The sequence below is a fragment of the Etheostoma spectabile genome, chromosome 19 (assembly GCF_008692095.1).
Source record: "Etheostoma spectabile isolate EspeVRDwgs_2016 chromosome 19, UIUC_Espe_1.0, whole genome shotgun sequence".
NCBI lineage: Eukaryota > Metazoa > Chordata > Actinopteri > Perciformes > Percidae > Etheostoma > Etheostoma spectabile.
The window spans coordinates 6,473,966-6,492,147 of NC_045751.1; the positions used below are offsets into that span (position 1 = coordinate 6,473,966).

General features: G+C 42.0%; 1 protein-coding gene across 1 annotated transcript in view; it reads right to left on the reverse strand.

The window, feature by feature from the left end:
* The window catches only part of rap1gds1 (RAP1, GTP-GDP dissociation stimulator 1), a 70,492-nt gene that overhangs the window by 11,837 nt on the left and 40,473 nt on the right, over positions 1-18,182 (reverse strand). The window contains 5 exon segments of the mRNA XM_032544350.1: positions 1,420-1,563; positions 4,233-4,358; positions 4,626-4,754; positions 10,080-10,226; positions 17,536-17,661. Coding sequence (XP_032400241.1) covers positions 1,420-1,563; positions 4,233-4,358; positions 4,626-4,754; positions 10,080-10,226; positions 17,536-17,661 — 672 coding nt within the window.

Here is an 18,182-nt window from a genome sequence, read left to right on the forward strand (position 1 = left end):
ACCGGCACTTACGGAGAGCTCTGAAAATAGCATGTCATCGAAATTCTGTTACAAACTGCACATTACATTCAGGGTCTGCGTAGGGATCCAGAGGACAGAAAGACTGCTGTGGCAACCTTCTTCCAGACTAGAGGCAGAGTCCAGTTTGTATATTTATAACACATCATGTTCAGGTCTATTTCACTGCAATAATATTGAATTATTAATACTCAACATCAGTGCTGGACCGAAGACTGTGGGCTTTTAGCGTCATGGACATGTGGAGGTTGTAGCTCACAATATCGTGACATTGTTGTTGTTGTTGTTGTTGTTGTTGTTGCGCAGTCTGCACTAAACCAGTCAGCTTCAACCCTCAACCATATGCTTCAACCATGTTCTGCTCTTTTTCTGGTTCATTATTGCACTTAGAAGTTGTACCAGAATAGGTTTCCGTGGTTTCATTTTCAAAAAACACCATATTTTGTGTTTGTACCGCACATTGCTGCAGATCCTGTTTTCACCCCGTGTGTTTAGGTCTCTGTTTTAGCTCCAGAGTGAGACATCTCACTTGTTTTGGCTCCAGAGTGAGACATCTCACTTGTTTTAGCTCCAGAGTGAGACATCTCACTTGTATACTATCTTTGTTGGAAGTCGCACATGCTCAGTAGCTCGGTAAGATCCCATCAGCTAGATAACTCTTTCTCCAGCTTTGGTCGGTCCAAGGCAGGATCAGCTGGGAGACTTCTTCTAGACCAGGGCCACTTGTGGAATATCTCCAGAACAGGGACAGGAAGTAGTTCTTTTGGAGTTTATGGTCAACTAGTGGCTGTTGTAGCAGTCTTCTGCCATTGAGAATGAGCTAGCACGCTAACATGCTACGGTTAGCCACCTGGTCTCTAGTGACGTAGAAAGCCGTGCAGACGTTGAACAGCTCACCCGGAGACTGAAGACAGAGGACATTCAGAAACCTGTATCTCACTCAGAACAGCATGGATAGGTTTTTTTTCCAAGTTTGTATGCGTGTGGAAGCACCAGAGACACAAAATAGCACCCTAATATGGGCACTTTAAACAGCTATTTTGTTAACGCCACCGCTTAATGTGCGTATGTATTCACCAACCACCTAGGCAGATCCCTAAGTGTTACGCACTTGGCAATAAATCCTTTTCTGATTCTGATCATGTCCATTTAGCTGCAGGATCTGTGCTGCAACAGTAATCAATCAGTTTAAAGTACATTTCCAATTACTGTCACGCCAGGTTCTTGTCATGTTTGGATTTGGCTGCCTGTACATGATTGATTTGAAATGTAATCTAACCCTAACCTTAGATGACGACTTTTGATGTTGAACATGTTATGACAGAACAAAAGTTTGTGGTATAATTGGTAATACTACAAGCAATTATTCCGAGTTAACATTGTCCCCCCGGAGGCGCTTACCTCCCAGCAGCAGAAGAACCATGAGGTCCGAGGCAGTCTTGAGCTGGGCGATGTCCTCCTCCCTCTCTCCGTCTACAGTCTGAGCCACAACGTCCAGGAGACACTCCACCAAGCCTGCCTCCACCAGCTGGAGCTTTATCAGATCTGCCAGGGGGAAGGAGGAGGAGACATTGGGAGTGGACCTCAGTAAGCAGTAAAGTCTGAAACACAGACACTGCCGCTGGATACATCATATAACGGGACTCATCGCCCTCGAACCTGACTGCACAATCTACAAAAAACGGCAACAGAAAATATAAATCAATGCGCTTTTCCATCCACAACCATTATACGAATATTAGATAGTGTAGCGCAATGTTTCCCAAACGTAGAGTCGGGACCCAAAATGGGTCGCGGGACCCAAAATGGGTCGCAGACCCGTTTTATTGGGTTGCCAATTGGCGTTAATGCATATCAATCTTATGTGAATGAGCGCTCTTTTTTGCTACACTGGTCTGTTCAGCTTAGATGCTGTGGGGGGGGGGGGGGGGGGGGGGGGGGGGTCTCTCTCTCTTCTCTTATCCTAGGAGGGGATAGGAACATGAGTTGAGAAAGGGATTAGACACAGAAAGGAGAACAGAGACCTTTTCTGTTTTTGTTTACTTTTATAATGGAATAAATACACTTCATATACATTTAAATTCATGGTTTGTTCCGTCTTTTGTCCACGGTTTAAAGATGTAAATGTTACCATGAGTCATGGTGTATTTTTGTAACTTTGGGTGCCGGGGGAGACGCCGAATTTCTTTTTTGGGTCTTGAGCTGAAAAAGTTTGGGAACCCCTGGTGTAGCGCATCCAGATAAGTAGTTGGCGGAGCAGTCACGTGCCTTTAATTAATTACCCATTGCAGAAGAGGAGGGAACAATGAAATGACGTAACTAAAAGCCAAACCTCAAACGGTGGAACGCCATGTGGAAAACAGGATGGAAATATAGCATTTATGTTTATTTCATGCACAGATTTGAGGTAAGCGCTTCTCATCGCCCACACACCTCTAAAAGCAGAGCCCGTAGCCTGTGTAGTGTGGTGTGGTGTGGTGTGGTGTGGTGGAGCGAGTGAGAGAGTGACGGTGAATGCGGAGAGAACGGTTCAGGGCCCATGAGAGTTTAGCCTAGTAGCGAAGATATCAAGAGTATTTACAGCTGAGTTTGCAGCTTTGTGTGTACTGGATGGGAAAGCTGGAGCAGGCAAACGTTACCGCCTGTTTTTCGGGGCGTCGGCGTCGACGACCGTGACACGTACCCGTCTTCTGGCAGTTGGAAAGGAGACGATCGCGTATATTTTAACGGGTTTTCCCATGTTAAATAAAAACCTCATTTTGACGGTCATGTGGTCATTCACTGAGTCTATTTCCGTTGCATTTTGTTGCATTTTCTAGCATTTCTTTTCAAATATTCAGAGTTTTTATCCAGCTGTTTTTATACACACCTTGAAAATGCGCATAACTGCATTACATATGAATGCATCAATAACAATGTAATATAATATGATAATATCACACTGACAAGAGCAATTCTGCATGATGTGCACTTTTACGTATCATCCTTTAAGTACAATTTGTTGCAAATACTTTAGTAATACTAAAATACTTAAGTAAAGAAATGTGAATACCACAGCAATCCAGTGTAGACATTATAGTGAATTCATATAGGTTCTTATTTTTTTTTTTTTTTATTTTTTTTTTTTAGGAGAAACAAGCTGTCCTGGTTTAAGAAACAAAAACATGAACTTTGTAGGATAATCTACAATCTAAATTAGCCAGTTTACAATAGAAAATGGAATGTGTATTACATGTAAATATATATAAAGTAAAATCCTAAATATCTATGTATATTAACACATTTATGTAGGATTTTAAAGTACAAGTGAAGGAGACGAAAGAATTAGTCTAATAACCAAGTGACCCAAATTCATCAGCAACAATTCTGATGATCAATTAATCATTTAAAAGGCATTTTCTTTTAACCAAAAATGGCCAAAGCGTATTGGTAACACCTTGTAAATATAGTCTGGGTTTTTTTTTCATAGTAAACTGAAAATGTTTGGGGCCTGGAATGTTTGTTGGACAAAAAGAAACTAAACACAACTTGTATTGGGAAAAGTATCACTAGTGTGACTATTTTCAGATATTTTATAGACGAAAGGATGCGTTGAAAAAAGATGAATATGCAGATCAAGTGATATCAAACGAGTGTTGCGCCTAACTTAATTGCAAATGTCGTTTGATGTATAGACAAAATAGGAAATTACAGGAAAAGTGGAGAACTAAAACGACACCAATCTAAAAGAACAAAACAATCTGTCACTAATACGCTTGCACAGTAAATTCTAAAGAATACGAAACCTCTGACTTCTTCACACAAGTGTTCAATTGTGTAGAAATGTAATGAAAAAAACGACGTTTCTCTAGAGGAGACCAAAGTAGGACGTTGTCCTGGAGACTAACAACCCGAGGTGATAACACTTAAGATGCTCAGTCTGACACACGCACACACACACACACACACACACAGACACACACAGAGAGAGAGAACAAAGCAGGGCTGTCTGCCATGACTGTGCAGTTTGCAGCGTGCCTGGAAAGCATGACTCACACAGAGAGGATCATTTACTCCAGAGTAGGTGGAAATGATTTTGATCTGCAGTCTCTCACTATTTTGTGCTCAAATATCGACACTTCCCACCGGCGGGTAGGGTTTTTGTAGACCGTAAACAATGTTTTAAAAAAAAAAAAAAAAAAAAAAAAAAAAAGAAAAAAGAAGACACATATTACCATTTTCTGCAAGTGGAGCCAGAACCTCAAAAATCATTTCCTTCTTCTCGTGCTCCGTCTGCTTCTGGAAAAGACGCACCAGCTCTTCGGCAATATTGGTGGAGGCGAACTGCTCTTTGCTGGACTCTGAAAACACCACAGGAGTACCACAGACACGTCACGATTGAGAAGAAATCCTCTCTCCTATACGGACACGTGCTTTCAAATTAGATAATCAAGTTATTTCGAGGCCCTGTAGGAAGTAACTGTGAGCCATGCCATGTCCAAGGTTTACTACTCCAATTTATTGTTGCTATTGTCTTGATTTTTGAAAGAAAGAGATATTTGGATAGACATCAGAAACCCACCTTTCCCCTCCAAGCTTCTGTCTAACAAGTATTTAGGGACACTGACCGAGCTCCGCCAAATTCCCGAAGGCGATTAGACACATTTCTGTCAGGGCGGTGTTGTGGGAGTGGATGCCGAGCAGCTTCACCAGAGTGGGAATCACGCCCATGTTGATCAGCTGGGCTTGCAAGGAATCTGCAATAAGAAAAAGAAAGAAAAAAGGCAGACAGGCGGTCAATCCGCTGTTCTGAACATGATGAGGTGCTTAGGACTTTAAGAGAAAAACGTGTGACATTAGATTTTTAGCTTGAAAGCCAATTTCCTATACGTAAGTACACAGTGGCAATTTGGAGATTAACCTTTTTATGAGGACAACGCACATTAATCAACATTTCAGTAACATGTTCCAGTGTTAGCCAGCTGGCAAATTTTCAACTGTAGCTACCCAAAATGTCTTTACGACACGCATGCTAGGTAACCACAATTACAGTTCGTTATTATAGGACCTTAAAGCAAGACTATGGCACTTTTGAAAGGAATAACGCATTCTTCCGGTTAAAATTGAAAATTTAAATTAATTAATAATAATAATGCTACAGCCTTAAGGCCTAGTCACACCAGAAAGTGGTACAAGCAAATTAATCTGGTGAGCTTTTTCAAATTTTGCCCACTATTATAACCCATTTAATTCATTGAAAGTAACTGAAGAGGGAAAATAAACCTCTTAGTTAACGCTCAGCTAGCAAATTTGTTAGCTTAGCTCCGTTAAGCCGGACAACGGGTTCAGTTTATTCATTGAAAAGGTGATTTGACCCGTCGGCTTGTGTCTTAACCATTCCTCTTATATGGGGAAGTTTGTAATACTAACTAAGGAGGTTAAATAGTGACATTGAGCCAATGAGCTATGATAGCTTCCTTCATTTTGGACTCCCCGGCTCTAGGTTTCTTCCAAAAGGTCGAGACCGTGCCAAATCCACCGGTCGCGGCAGTTCCACCGAATGACCTGAAATCTCTGCTGGAATGTCACACTATTTAAAATACTGGCGTAAAGCCTTGGCTTAGTCTGATATGACCAGTAGCTAACGGTGGCTAACGTTAGCAAAACTTTTTTTTTTTTGTGCAACCGACTCTTCTTTTCTTGTGTTGCTGTTACACTGTATTTCGCATTAATCATATCGATGTTTTCTTGAAAGAATAAGAAAGAAATGTTAATCACAACAACAAAAATCGCCAACAAGCCATTCCTTACTTAAGTAAACGTCAGGTACTCAACGGGAACGCTGGTGAGATTGACGCCACTCGGTCTGGCTCGTTTATTTTCAGTAATTTTACATTTTTCCTCATGAAAACGTTGATAATTTTGTTGATGTTCATACTCGGTTCATTAGCAAAGTCCAATAGTTAGAGAGAGTAATTAATAGAATATAGCTACGCATTTATTCTCCGCCGTATACGGGGTCGGAATCTGACATGATAGCCGATGACCGGGTTTACCATGGTGACTGCAGGATACTATGGCGACTAGAGGATGCCGTGGAGACCGGAGGATGTGAGTTAAGTTTACCGCAGTAGCCTAAGTCCACAGCCCAGGCCTCTAGGACTACTTACCCACAATACCTTCACACATAGGCTACATCTGCTGGAGTAAGGATGAGGAAATACTTAATAAGTGAACTTTACCGGCTATGGGGGAGCTGTGGACCTGCTGTGGACCTGCTGTGGACCTGCTGTGGACCTGCTGTGGACCCTCTGCGGAGCTTCTGAATCAACGCGACATTCTCTGACACCCAAAGTATGCCCACAGAAGATCTCATCACTAAAACATCTACATGGCTCGCAAGGATGGCAAAACATTACCATCTCTGGACTGTTTGAAGCCTGATCAACGAGTTGACCATAGGGTGCTTGCCTGTCTGCCCAGATCGTCAGTCAAACCGACTGAAAGCTGGACATAAGACCTTCTCTCGCTGTGGACTATGGACTGGACTTTGTGTCTCGCGGAGGTGTGGCACCGGAGCGATGATATCTTCCACCTGAACCCAGCAGACCCACACGCGTGGATTTGTTTACATCTGTAAACCCCGCTCCTCCGGGAGGGGAGGTGGTCTCGCACTGCTCTATCGGGGAAGAAGTGGAGGTTTTACACCCCTACCCGCTCACTGCAGGCCTACTGCAGGTCCCTAGTGGGAACCTCAGCACCTTCATGAGAGGACTATCATTTTAACGTCCTACTTTGTTTGTGAAGTGACCTTGGGTGTCACGAAAGGCACTTTAAACTTTTAAAAATGTTTTATATTATTATCATTGAAACTTTTCCATGCAGTTGTGTTTATGAAACTTGCATTAAAAGGTCCTATTTACAACAGTCATGAGACCGTATTAATATAGCATCAAACAACTGTTTGCTATTGGATAGATAGCGGAGTAATGTTGGGGTGTGCAGGCAACCCCCACCCCAGACTTATTCACTTAGGGCCTGGCGTCAAGGCGTCACGCACACCACAAGAAGAGAAGATGCTTTCTCATTTGGTGCCAAGACGTGGTAGAAGAGAGGAAAACATCTATTTAGATGGAGTTTTGATTCATTTATTTTTTAACCAGAGTGGTGGAGGAAGTCAAGAGTGTAGATGAGCAGATCAGAAGAGAGAAGGAAGCAGTCCAGTTAAAGTTTCAAGAATAGTCAAAAAGATCTTTTCAGATCCTTAGTGAATGTCAGTCAGAACTTACAAAGCAGCACGACAAGCTAAACCTCAAAGCCATCTAAAAGTAAGAAGAAGAAAAGGCCACCTGGAAAAGATGCTACACGTTTGGACATCAATAAATCCAAGACATTAGTTCAAAGCATTTTTAAAAGACCAAAAACAAAAACAGCCATTATGAGACCTCTACAGAATTTTCTTATTAAATCCTATTTAAATGCACGCCCCTGTCCTATAATAGATATAATCCCATAATCCTTGTTATTTCTACTGACTGTTGCAATCGTTTCCTGTTTAATGAGCCTTGAGATATTTTATATATTGGTTATACAAGTGCACTCGATTTGATTAGACCACAAAAACCAGGGGAAGGTCAAGAAGCAAAAGCATTCTGGGAAATGCTACCAAACGCCACTGGTGAGAAACATCAAATAACCGTTTTACTCAACCAAGAGTCTATATATAATGTTTGTTCAAATAAAAATATCAACCATATACTATTTAACCTCTGCAATATCTAGATCAGCTTCAAAAAATAAGCATTGGTCTGGCTCTCCGAGACCATGATGAAACACCGCCCTCATCGGGAATAAAGGCTATAACATTACAGCGTGTGGTTTTCTTAGGAGATTCTTTTATCTGATGCACTTGTATTTAAGTAGTAGGTTGAGTTGAGTCACTATGAAGGGTTAGCTAGATGCAAAAAACTGCAGAAAGCCACAAAAAACACTCATTGTGTTGTAACCCAAAGACCTTTGGCCCAGCCAATCAGATCCAACCATCATCTAGAGCAGTGGTTCTTAACCTTGTTGGAGGTACTGACCCCCACCAGTTCCACATGCGCGTTCACCGAACCCCTCTGATGATGGCCAAGCGGGGCGTGTCATCGCGAATCCTACGAGTCGGGTGTGTGTCTGGACCTCCGCCGAACCCCTGAGACTGACTCCCCGAACCCCTGGGGTTCGATCGAACCCAGGTTCAGAACCACTGGTCTAGAGCCAAACGACCCTTGGCAAGAGATCCAATGTCGCCACGTCACATTCGTGCTACCGTCAACGAGCCTCGTTGTCACAAAGACACAAACCGTAGCATAGTCCAGCGATAAGACGTATGCAGGGACAGAGCGGAAGGTCATTTCGTCTTTCTCACCTTTTTAAACCAGCAAAAATAAAAACAGTTGATTGTGTAAATTCATAGTAAACAGCACAGTAATATGAAGATAGAGACATATGGAAGAGAGAGCATACTGTAAAAATACTTCAGGCTAAAGTGGAATCTTTTTAAGCTCATGGTAACTAGAGCCCGACCAATAAAAGGATTTTTAAGGCCGATAACAATACAAATATTTGGTCGATACAAATTTTGATATGCCAATATATGGGCCGGTATATATTTTAAAAAACATTATCCAGGAATGCGTAACAAAACTTAAACAGATTTCCCAAACATTAGTTGTTTGTAATTATTTGAGTTCTCACTAAAAATATATAATTTTAATTGTCACAACAGAACATCAACATATATTAAAGTCCTGATAAATGATAAATGTATAAAAATACAAACCCTAGATATGAAACTTAAAGAAGTCCTTTGAACAAAATCATAACAAAAATAAAACGTTGTAGAGCACCCTCTGGTGGACAAACTATGCAATGCCAACGCAACGGTTGACCGTCCGTTAAGGTTTTATTTTTTTAAATATTCACCAGAATCAAATTTGTCGTTATAAATGATTCTGATGGATGAATATTAAAAAAAATTAAATAAAATCGATCGTTCTAGAAATGTCCAATATCGGCCCGCCGATATATTGGTCGGGTTCTAATGGAAATTACTTCAATCTCTGCTCTTCCTCAAAGAGTTTCGCTACTTTGTTCAAACTTACTACTAGATTGTTGATTGTAATTATTTCTAAAACATTTTTTCACGAGACTGAGGACGGCCAATCTCACATGTGAGTGGTAAGTACAGAGCGGGAGTCAGGACATGCTTAGCCTAGCTTAGCATAAAGACTGGAAGAAGGGGTAAACAGCCAGCCTAGCTTTGTCTCAAGTTTGAAAATACAACTACCAACTATTTTAACCCTTGTGTCGTCCTTCCGTCAACCATGAAAAAAAGTTGTCGCTTTTTCCCGACATTTTTGTCACCTTTTTCAATGTCGTGGGTGCTTTTTGATGTTTTTTTCCAAAGTTATTTGATATTTCTATCGTTGACATTTTCAGCTCATTTCGATGAGCCATTTTTTTATGATGAAAAGACTGAAAATGGGTCAAATTTGACGCGAGGACAACACAAGGGTTAAAGCTCGCCGATTAACAAGTTATTATTTGTTTAATCTGTACACAAACTAAATTGCAACAAGACTAAGTATCTACAGCTGTACAAGTGACTCCTTTGAGGCTTTATTTAAGCCCTGCGGTGCTTTGAGCTAAATGCTTACATCAGCATGCTAACATGTAGTAGTAGTAGTAGTGGTAGTAGTAGTGGACAGACGGACCAGCGTTGCCATCCCTAGAGTCACGTCGCTAGCATTGCTAACAGCAGGGAAATGAGCTAGCTGACAAAATGAGCTAACTCTCCGCAAATAGGAATAACGGCAGATTATCTCGGAGGCGCAGCTGGAAAAGCGGAAGACAGCATGGTAGAAAGATCAGAGAGAGAGAGAGAGATCAGTCCAAACAGATAGAGCATAGACTGTTGAGTTCAACCCTGCAGTCCAATAACAAAATATGGTGCGACATCATCTGCGTAGAAGAAAGAGAACATCCGCTGATTAGTTAAGATTAGTAAACAGTTGTTCTTGGGGGAAGATGGTCATTACCATTATCATTGCTATAGTTCATCAGCATGCCACAAAAGACAGTCAAGAGCTTCTCATTTTCCGGCTCAGTATTTTGGAAGAGGGATTTAATGTGTTCAGCTACTATCTGAGCCCCTCCCGCCAGGTCAACTGCACTCCTGCCCTCATCTGCAAAACAAAGAGGCCGGGACACAAATCAACCACAAGGCAAAGGAAAGAAGAAGAACAAAAAAGAAAAAAAAAAAAAAAAAAAAAGCAAAGAAAAGAGACATAACCACAACCTGAAAAACACATATGATAGAAACGTAAGCAGTACAAAACATACAAATCAATGCAAACAAAGGACTATGAAACAGTCGAGATGCGAATAAAATAAGTTTAAAGGAAATAATTGTGACCACAACCTATGTGACCCGGATCTATCTGTTAAAAGGCCTCTTTGTTACCATCCATTCAAGAACCTAGAATTAGATTTATACAACACCATGTCACATGACAATGGTGGCCATCTACGTTTTAGTAGAGTTAGATGCTATGCGCATGTGCCATCCATCCATCCATCCATCCATCCATCCATCCACCTCCCATCTTCATCCCCTATCCGGTGTCGGGTGCGGGGGCAGCAGCTCCAATAGGGGACCCCAAACTTCCTTTCCCGAGCCACATCAACCAGCTCCGATGGGGGATCCCGAGGCGTTCCAGGCCAGGTTGGAGATATAATCTCCACCTAGTCCTGGTCTTCCCCGAGGCCTCTCCCAGCTGGACGTGCCTGGAACACCTCCCTAGGGAGGCGCCCAGGAGGCATCCTTACAGATGCCCGAACCACCCTCATGGCTCCTTTCGACGCGAAGGAGCAGCGGCTCTACTCCGAGCTCCTCCGGAGGACTGAGCTTCTCACCCTATCTCTAAGGAGAGCAGCCACCCCCTCCCGAGGAAATCCATTTCGGCCGCTTGTACCCTGGATCTGGCTCTTCGGTCCTGACCCAGCCTTCATGACCATGGTGAGGGTAGGAACAAAATTGCCCGGTAGATCGAGAGCTTGCCTTCTGGCTCAGCTCTCTTTTCGTCACAACGGTGCGATAAACGGAATGTAATACCGCAAGGCCGCTCCGATTCTCCGACCAATCTCACGCTCCATGGTCCCCTCACTCGCGAACAAGACCCCAAGGTACTTAAACTCCTTCACTTGCGCATGTGTGTGTATATAATATATATATATATAAATAATATATATATATATATATATATCTAATATAATAATATATATATATATTATATAGAATCTAGATTATATTACACACACAGTGGCTTGCTAAGTTTACACACCCACATGCTAAAGTTGACTATAAAGAGGGATAAAAAAAACATCTTTTGGAAATTGATCTTAATGTCTTAACTCCAAAAATTGGACAAAGACAACCTTTAAAGATACCAATTTTCTTTGTGAATGAATGGTAAATAAATGAATGATCTTTCTTAAAATACAGGGGGCATAAGTACACATACACCCCTGTGTAAACGTCCCATAGAGGCAAACAGATTCTTATTTTTAAAAGGTCAGATGGATCCACGATACTATGCATCCCGATAGAGCTCCCTTGCTTGGCCTTTGGAATTAAAATTGGCCCGGATCATCTCGTACCTTACACCATATTTCACAATTGGAAATGGGTACTTTCTAGACAATCATCTCTCAATGCAAATCAAAACCATCTATTAGGGAAACTGAAATAAAACCATGCCGATCTCAAGGTGTGGTGAAGGGTGTGGGATGATCTTGGCCTTTTAAAAAATAAACATCTGCCTGCCTCTATGGAAAAATTTAACACATAGGGGTGGACTTCTTTGTTTATTTAAGATACATTATCAATTCACAAAGACAATTGGTGTTCTTAGACATTTTACTTTTTTTTTCTCCAATTTATTAATTAAGGCATTAATTGGTTTAGTCAGTCAGATTAATTCGTTTTTAGTCAACTTTACCATGGGTGTGTAAACTGTGTGTGTGTGTGTGTGTGTGTGTGTGTATACAGTCCAGGCCAAAGGTTTGAACACACCCTCTCATTGTCTCTCGTTTCTTTTATTTTCATGACTATTTACAAGGAGGGGGGGGGGGTTCTTCAAAGAAACTAGAAGGCAATCTTTTCAGATATTTCTACTTTTTTGTTGAGTCCATAATTCCACACGTGTTCATTCGTAGTTCTGATGCCTTCAGTGATAATCTACAATGGAAATAGTCATGAAAATAAACACACACACACACACACACACACACACACACACACACACACACACACACACACACACACACACACACAGTATGTGCACACTTTATGTAGAAATGCAGAAATATGTGGGTTTTTTTCATAATAAAACATTTTGCTTTTTTTTGTAGGCATGTTTTAATGACTTCACAGCTAAGAGATACGAAAGGCATGAATCATTATCCTTGAGTGCCTCGGATTCGTCAAAGGATCCCGAGCTGTGGAGCACCAGATGGACCCTATCTACACACTCGAGCAGCACTCCATGCAGACTGCGTTGCTGTGGCGGATTCTTTTCTTTGCTCTTTGACTTGGAATGAATTTCGGATGGTTGTTCTCTCCTCTGAGAGTTAGTTATTAGTAAAAAAAATTGCGTTATTGCAGTCTTATTGTTGGCCTCTCTAAGGGTCTGTGTCAGGGTGCTGGTGAAGGAGGCTTCAGCCGACCATCGAACCTAATGATCAGGGGAAGCGATTGGGTTTTCGTCCTTGTTGTGGAGGAGTGGACCACCTCCTCTAGCAAGGAAAACCCCAAAAAGTCATGGGTGATTGTCCATACAGTCTACAGGTGCTTTGTGGACGTAGAGAAGGTTTATGACGCTGCCTCTTGGGGTTGCTTATGAGGGCTTCTGCGGAAATGTTGATAAGAACCATCCGCCCTTGCATAACCGGAGCAAGTTCACTTTCTCTAGTACGTCAAGCAGTCTGGTTGTCGGACTCGGCAAAGGACAGCGGCGTATCTACGAACAGCCAACGAGTGGAAAGCTTCATTGGTGTCAGTGTTGGCTGGCTTTATCGACCTGTGAACTTCAAGGTTTAGTTTGAGTGGGAAGCATCTGGGATGGGATGTCAGCAGCTCAAAAGCCTGAGGCCACGGTACTCCGCCAAAAAAAAAAAAAAGACATCTGAAAGGAGCTCAGATGCGCCGTCACATTGTACGGGGTCACTAGAGGTGGTTCATGTCTCCGAGTATACCCTTAACCCTAACTACCTTTACCATCATTGATAAAAACCTAAAACTGTAAAATTACGTCTGAATCTACATGACATTAAAGATCAACATAATTTGTGACAAATCTACCTAGATTTGCATACCCGTGATTAACCCTCTATTGCATGAATTTTTTTTTTAAACATGGCAAAAATTTCTTGATGTCTTTATTTCCACTTATATGCCATATGGCAACACATTAATTGTAGGCCTTCTACAGAAATATATAGCATTTTAACTGGTTTAAGTGATGAAAATAAGTTTACTTACCCCAGATAAAAGTTACATTTGTTTTTCAAATAAATGCTTCTCAAATTAAGAAAAACAACAACTACATGTCGGCTGATACTGGAACGTGATCTTCAGTGTGGTACATGTCCAGAGAAGGGGTGGAAAACAAGATTTCCTGGTTATGTGAAGTCATCAAATTAATAACACTTCAGAATTTCACTTACCTATTTACACACATGAACAGAAAACAATGCATTTTATATGGTTTATTGTGAAAAAAACTAAGAAAGGGAATTTGTTGCCATATGGCAACACCATGCAATAGAGGGTTAAGTAAACTTAGTGTTTAAAAATGTGACCCGTCAACGTCACGTTTTATTAAAAGTGGTTTTAAAAGATCCCGTATGATCTATTTTACGAAAGCGACGTCTCCCACATTTCAGTGTCATTCAGTTATTTAAAAGATAGAAAGCAGATGCTTCTCCACACGATCACCGCGCCTCTCGCAAAACCACGCCAGCCTGCCGAGACCCCCCCCCCCCCCCCCCCCCCCCCCCCCCCCCCCCAGTCAAACAAATGCCACCGCCCACCAGATTCCACAGATATCCAGCTTTTCAACTAGAGGAGAAACTAAGCAGCACGACGGACAGCTGTGACTAAAGCCTCTAAAGCTGGCTGTAAAAATCAGGCTTAAATTCTGCTGCTTTTCCCTGAGGTCAAGGGTTAAATACTTACTGGTATATTCACTAATGAAACTTTCTTAGAGCGGAAATATCACAAAGGCTGCCACATGTAGCCTTTTCAAAACACAATTACATTATTGTCAGATAAATAGCAACGCTATTGGAAATTTCCCATGCTTATCACTAAACAAACGGGGCAGTGTGCAACATGGTTGTTTTAGCACGTGGTTCTCAAAGCCAAGACTACATTTTCCATAGATCCCATGCTAACTGCACGTGCGTTAAGAAATATGGTTGCAGCTGCCGTGGTCTTGCTCAACGCCCTGCTGTGCCGTACCAAGCTCCGCGACGTCCCACTGCGTTCCGCAACACCCCGCTACTCCCTCCTCTGCTCCGCGAGGCCCTGCTACAACCATTTGCTCTAGTCAAAGTTTCATTGTCTTCTTGTTACTATAACCGCCACTGTTCCTCAGTCCAACCGCTAGGATTACCATGCGTCATATTTCTAGATATCTGAGTCAGTGTCTGTGTCAAAACCAGCAGTGGCAACGGTGACAGACGTTCGGGGTTTCTGCCTCGCCGCTGTCGCACCGAATGCTTGCTCACGGGAAATTGTTGGGTCTTTGTAAATTAGTGTGGCCTAGACCTTCTCCATCTGTCAAGGGTCTTGAAAGAACTCCTAGGATTTGATCCTATAAATAAAACCTAATTGAAAGTCATTCTTTTTTGTAAAGTTAATCATCTAAGTTGTCATGTGAAATAAAAAAAGTGTGAGTGTTTCCGTTGTGTAATTGTAAGTTGCGTTGATTTGTATGTATTCATATTCCATATCAACTCTAGTGATTCATATACTAAGCAGCGGCGGCTGGTCACTCAAATAATTGGGGAGGACGGGCGACTGGGTGGCTCACTTGGCAGAGCGTGCGCCCATATACAGAAGCTTTAGTCCTCGACACAGTGGTCGCGTGTTCAATTCTGACCTTCGGCCCTTCGCTGCAGGTCGTTCACCCTCTCTCCCCTTTCGTGTCTAAAGCTGTCCTATCTGATAGAGATCATCGTCCATCGCGACGTTTTACGGTCAACTGCCAATTTAGGGGACATCGCCCAACCCTAGTAACAGTAAAAATATTTTAAACACTACAAACGGTAAAAAAATAACTGAGTTTGTGTACCAACAGGTGGCTGTGTCCTGCAACAACAAAGCCGTCGCTTCGTCACTTCTTATTTTCTCTCTTTCTTCCAAACGCTGCCTTCAAGCGCGGTTGGAAATGTTTTGGTTTCTATCGCCTTTGCCGCCACCACGAAGCGCCGAAGCTCGACAAATGGTATTCGGCACAGCCCTACTGAACATCCTCGATGGCAGGCAGCGGTCTGCCGCCTGCAGCGGGTGCGGACCACAGAGCAGCACGTCGGGTTAGGCCGTAACGTTAGTCCCCGTGGTCCTGCAGTGGGTCCAGCCCCGAGACCCGGACGGGGGCAGCACCAGCAGAGGAGCTCTACATCCGCTCATTAGCTTACGGGTCCTTCGGGATGCTACAGCAAGCTAACTGTTGCGTTAGCTAACACGAGTGATAGTAGGTTGCTACTGCTCGCTGGATAAAAAAGGTAAACCTAAATCTGGAAAAAAAAGGGAAATTTGGCCTCGGATGAAAAAAAACTAAATAAAATGAATTTTTTAGTGTTGGGTTTAAAATTAGGCTAGTTTGTATAATTTGCACGTTATAATTTACTTTATTTTCTTATATGCTACTGTATGAAACGTGATTGCTTAACTGCCAAAAGATCACTGCCAGTTCATCAATTGAAGACAGAATTTTTCATTTGTCATTATCAATTTTCATTAGACCAACGCGCTGTCAATCTTGTGTTCTGGTTGTTTATTGGATAGGGAGGATGTCCTCCCTCAAAGCATCATATTATGTATTCTGGCCAATAACAGAGGAGCATAAAAAAAATAACATAAAATTGATATAGAAGATGCTTGCTCTCCCGACTGCTCTTTCCCCTTCTGACCTGCAGGTGTCACTGTTGATGCACTTTAATCGAAAATTACAAAAAGAAATTGCAAAAAAGAGAGAGAAAAAAATACCATATTAAAAAATATACTGAGATTTGGTTAGGGTTTATTTCAACAAATTACTTTTTTTCTTTCTTTTTTTTTAAATGATTTCCTTCTTGCCTCTCCCAAATAGAGGAGGAGCAACCTCCTCTGCCTCTGTGGACCAGATGCTGTATAACTACAATAATACAGCATCTTATGTGTTTCCAGTCTACATCCACGACATTCCACTTCCAGGATTGCTCCGGTACAAATCGGAAATTGCGCCAAATGTCCAACTTTTCAGCCGGATGTCCCTTACCTTCCGTTTTCTTTGTGTTGTTTTAACCCCAGCGCTGTGGAGGAAGGTCTGGCAACGCGAGACTACCACTACCATTGCTACTACACTATGACCCCCCCCCCCCCAAGACCTCTCAGGTCATCTGGGACAGGTCTACTACTACACTATGACCCCCCCAGACCTCTCAGGTCATCTGGACGGTCTGCTACTACACTATGACCCCCCCAGACCTCTCAGGTCATCTGGGACAGGTCTACTTTCTGTCCCCAAGTCGAACTAAACAGGGTGAAGCCTTTCAGTTTCTATGCTCCTCATATCTGGATAAACTCCCAGAAACCTGTAGATCTGCTGCTACTCTCAGTTCTTTTAAATCAAGTCTGAAGACCTTTCTTTTGATGCTGCCTTTCTTTAAATTAATGCTCATTTCTTAAAATTTCTTATGCTGCACTGTAACTTTTATTCTTGTGTTTTATGTGTCCTAATGTTTCTATTTTGTTTTTAACTGTCTATTCATGTGTTTTATTAATTTTTAATGCTTATGATTTTTAACTGTTTGTACTTGTGTTTTATCTGTTTAACTGATTTTGTGTAAAGCTCTTTGAATTGCCCTGTTGCTGAAATGTGCTCTACAGATAAAGCTGCCTGGCCTTGCCTTGCCTACCAAATAAACTATTTGCTTTGATATCAGAGGAAATTCAACTGAAGGGTTGAACCCTAACAGACAGCAAGGGGGCATCTGTAGTGCCCTCTATGCAAAAGTAGTAAATGGAATCTGGGTACCAAGAGCTCGACAAAATGTCCCTGCGCGCAATGAGAGATATTTGTAGCTGAAACACATTGTCGAACATCAAAAGTTTGTCTGGTGCCGCTCAAAAGCAAGAATCCTTTTTTAAATGACGTACGTCCTGTTACTGTGTGCTGGTGAGGACGAGGCTCACGAGGGACTCTGTGGAATCAAGCTCCTACTTACGGCTGTCGTAACAGATGTTGCCGAGGGCCCGGCCGGTCTGCAGCAAAACCTCCTGGTCGCTGGAGTTCAACAGCTGAGTAAGCGGCGGGATGAGGCAGGCGTCGACACAAGGACTCCGCATGAACTCTGAAAGTGAGAAAGGTGTGTGACAGAGAGTGGATGTCAGGTCAGTCCGTGTGGGTTAAGAGCATCAAAGTGCTTCGTTACTCACATGTCCTGCAACTTTACTGCTAGCAGCGTGCATGCAGTGATGCCTTGAACAAATGCAGAAAGGTACAATGTCACGGAGATGTGAACCGTTACGATGCGTAGGCGGAGACTTTTTAAATGCTGTAAGCAAAATGCAAATTAACAGCATTTAGATCACACTTTTCTAGTCTTACCGATTAATCTTTAAAGTGATATCTGGCTGCAAAGATGAAGTCAAGGATTAAATAAACCACATTATAAAGCATAGGGGAATTCAGACTACTGCATAGCATGTAAATAGTGTTTATGTAAATTAACTCTCATGTTGTCCTTGGGTCTAATTGACCCCATTTTCATTTTTTTTGTTGTCACAAAAAATGGGCCATTGACATATGTTCTTGAAATGTCAACATTAAAAATATATCAAAACAACTTTGGGAAAAAAAAAAAAAAAAAAA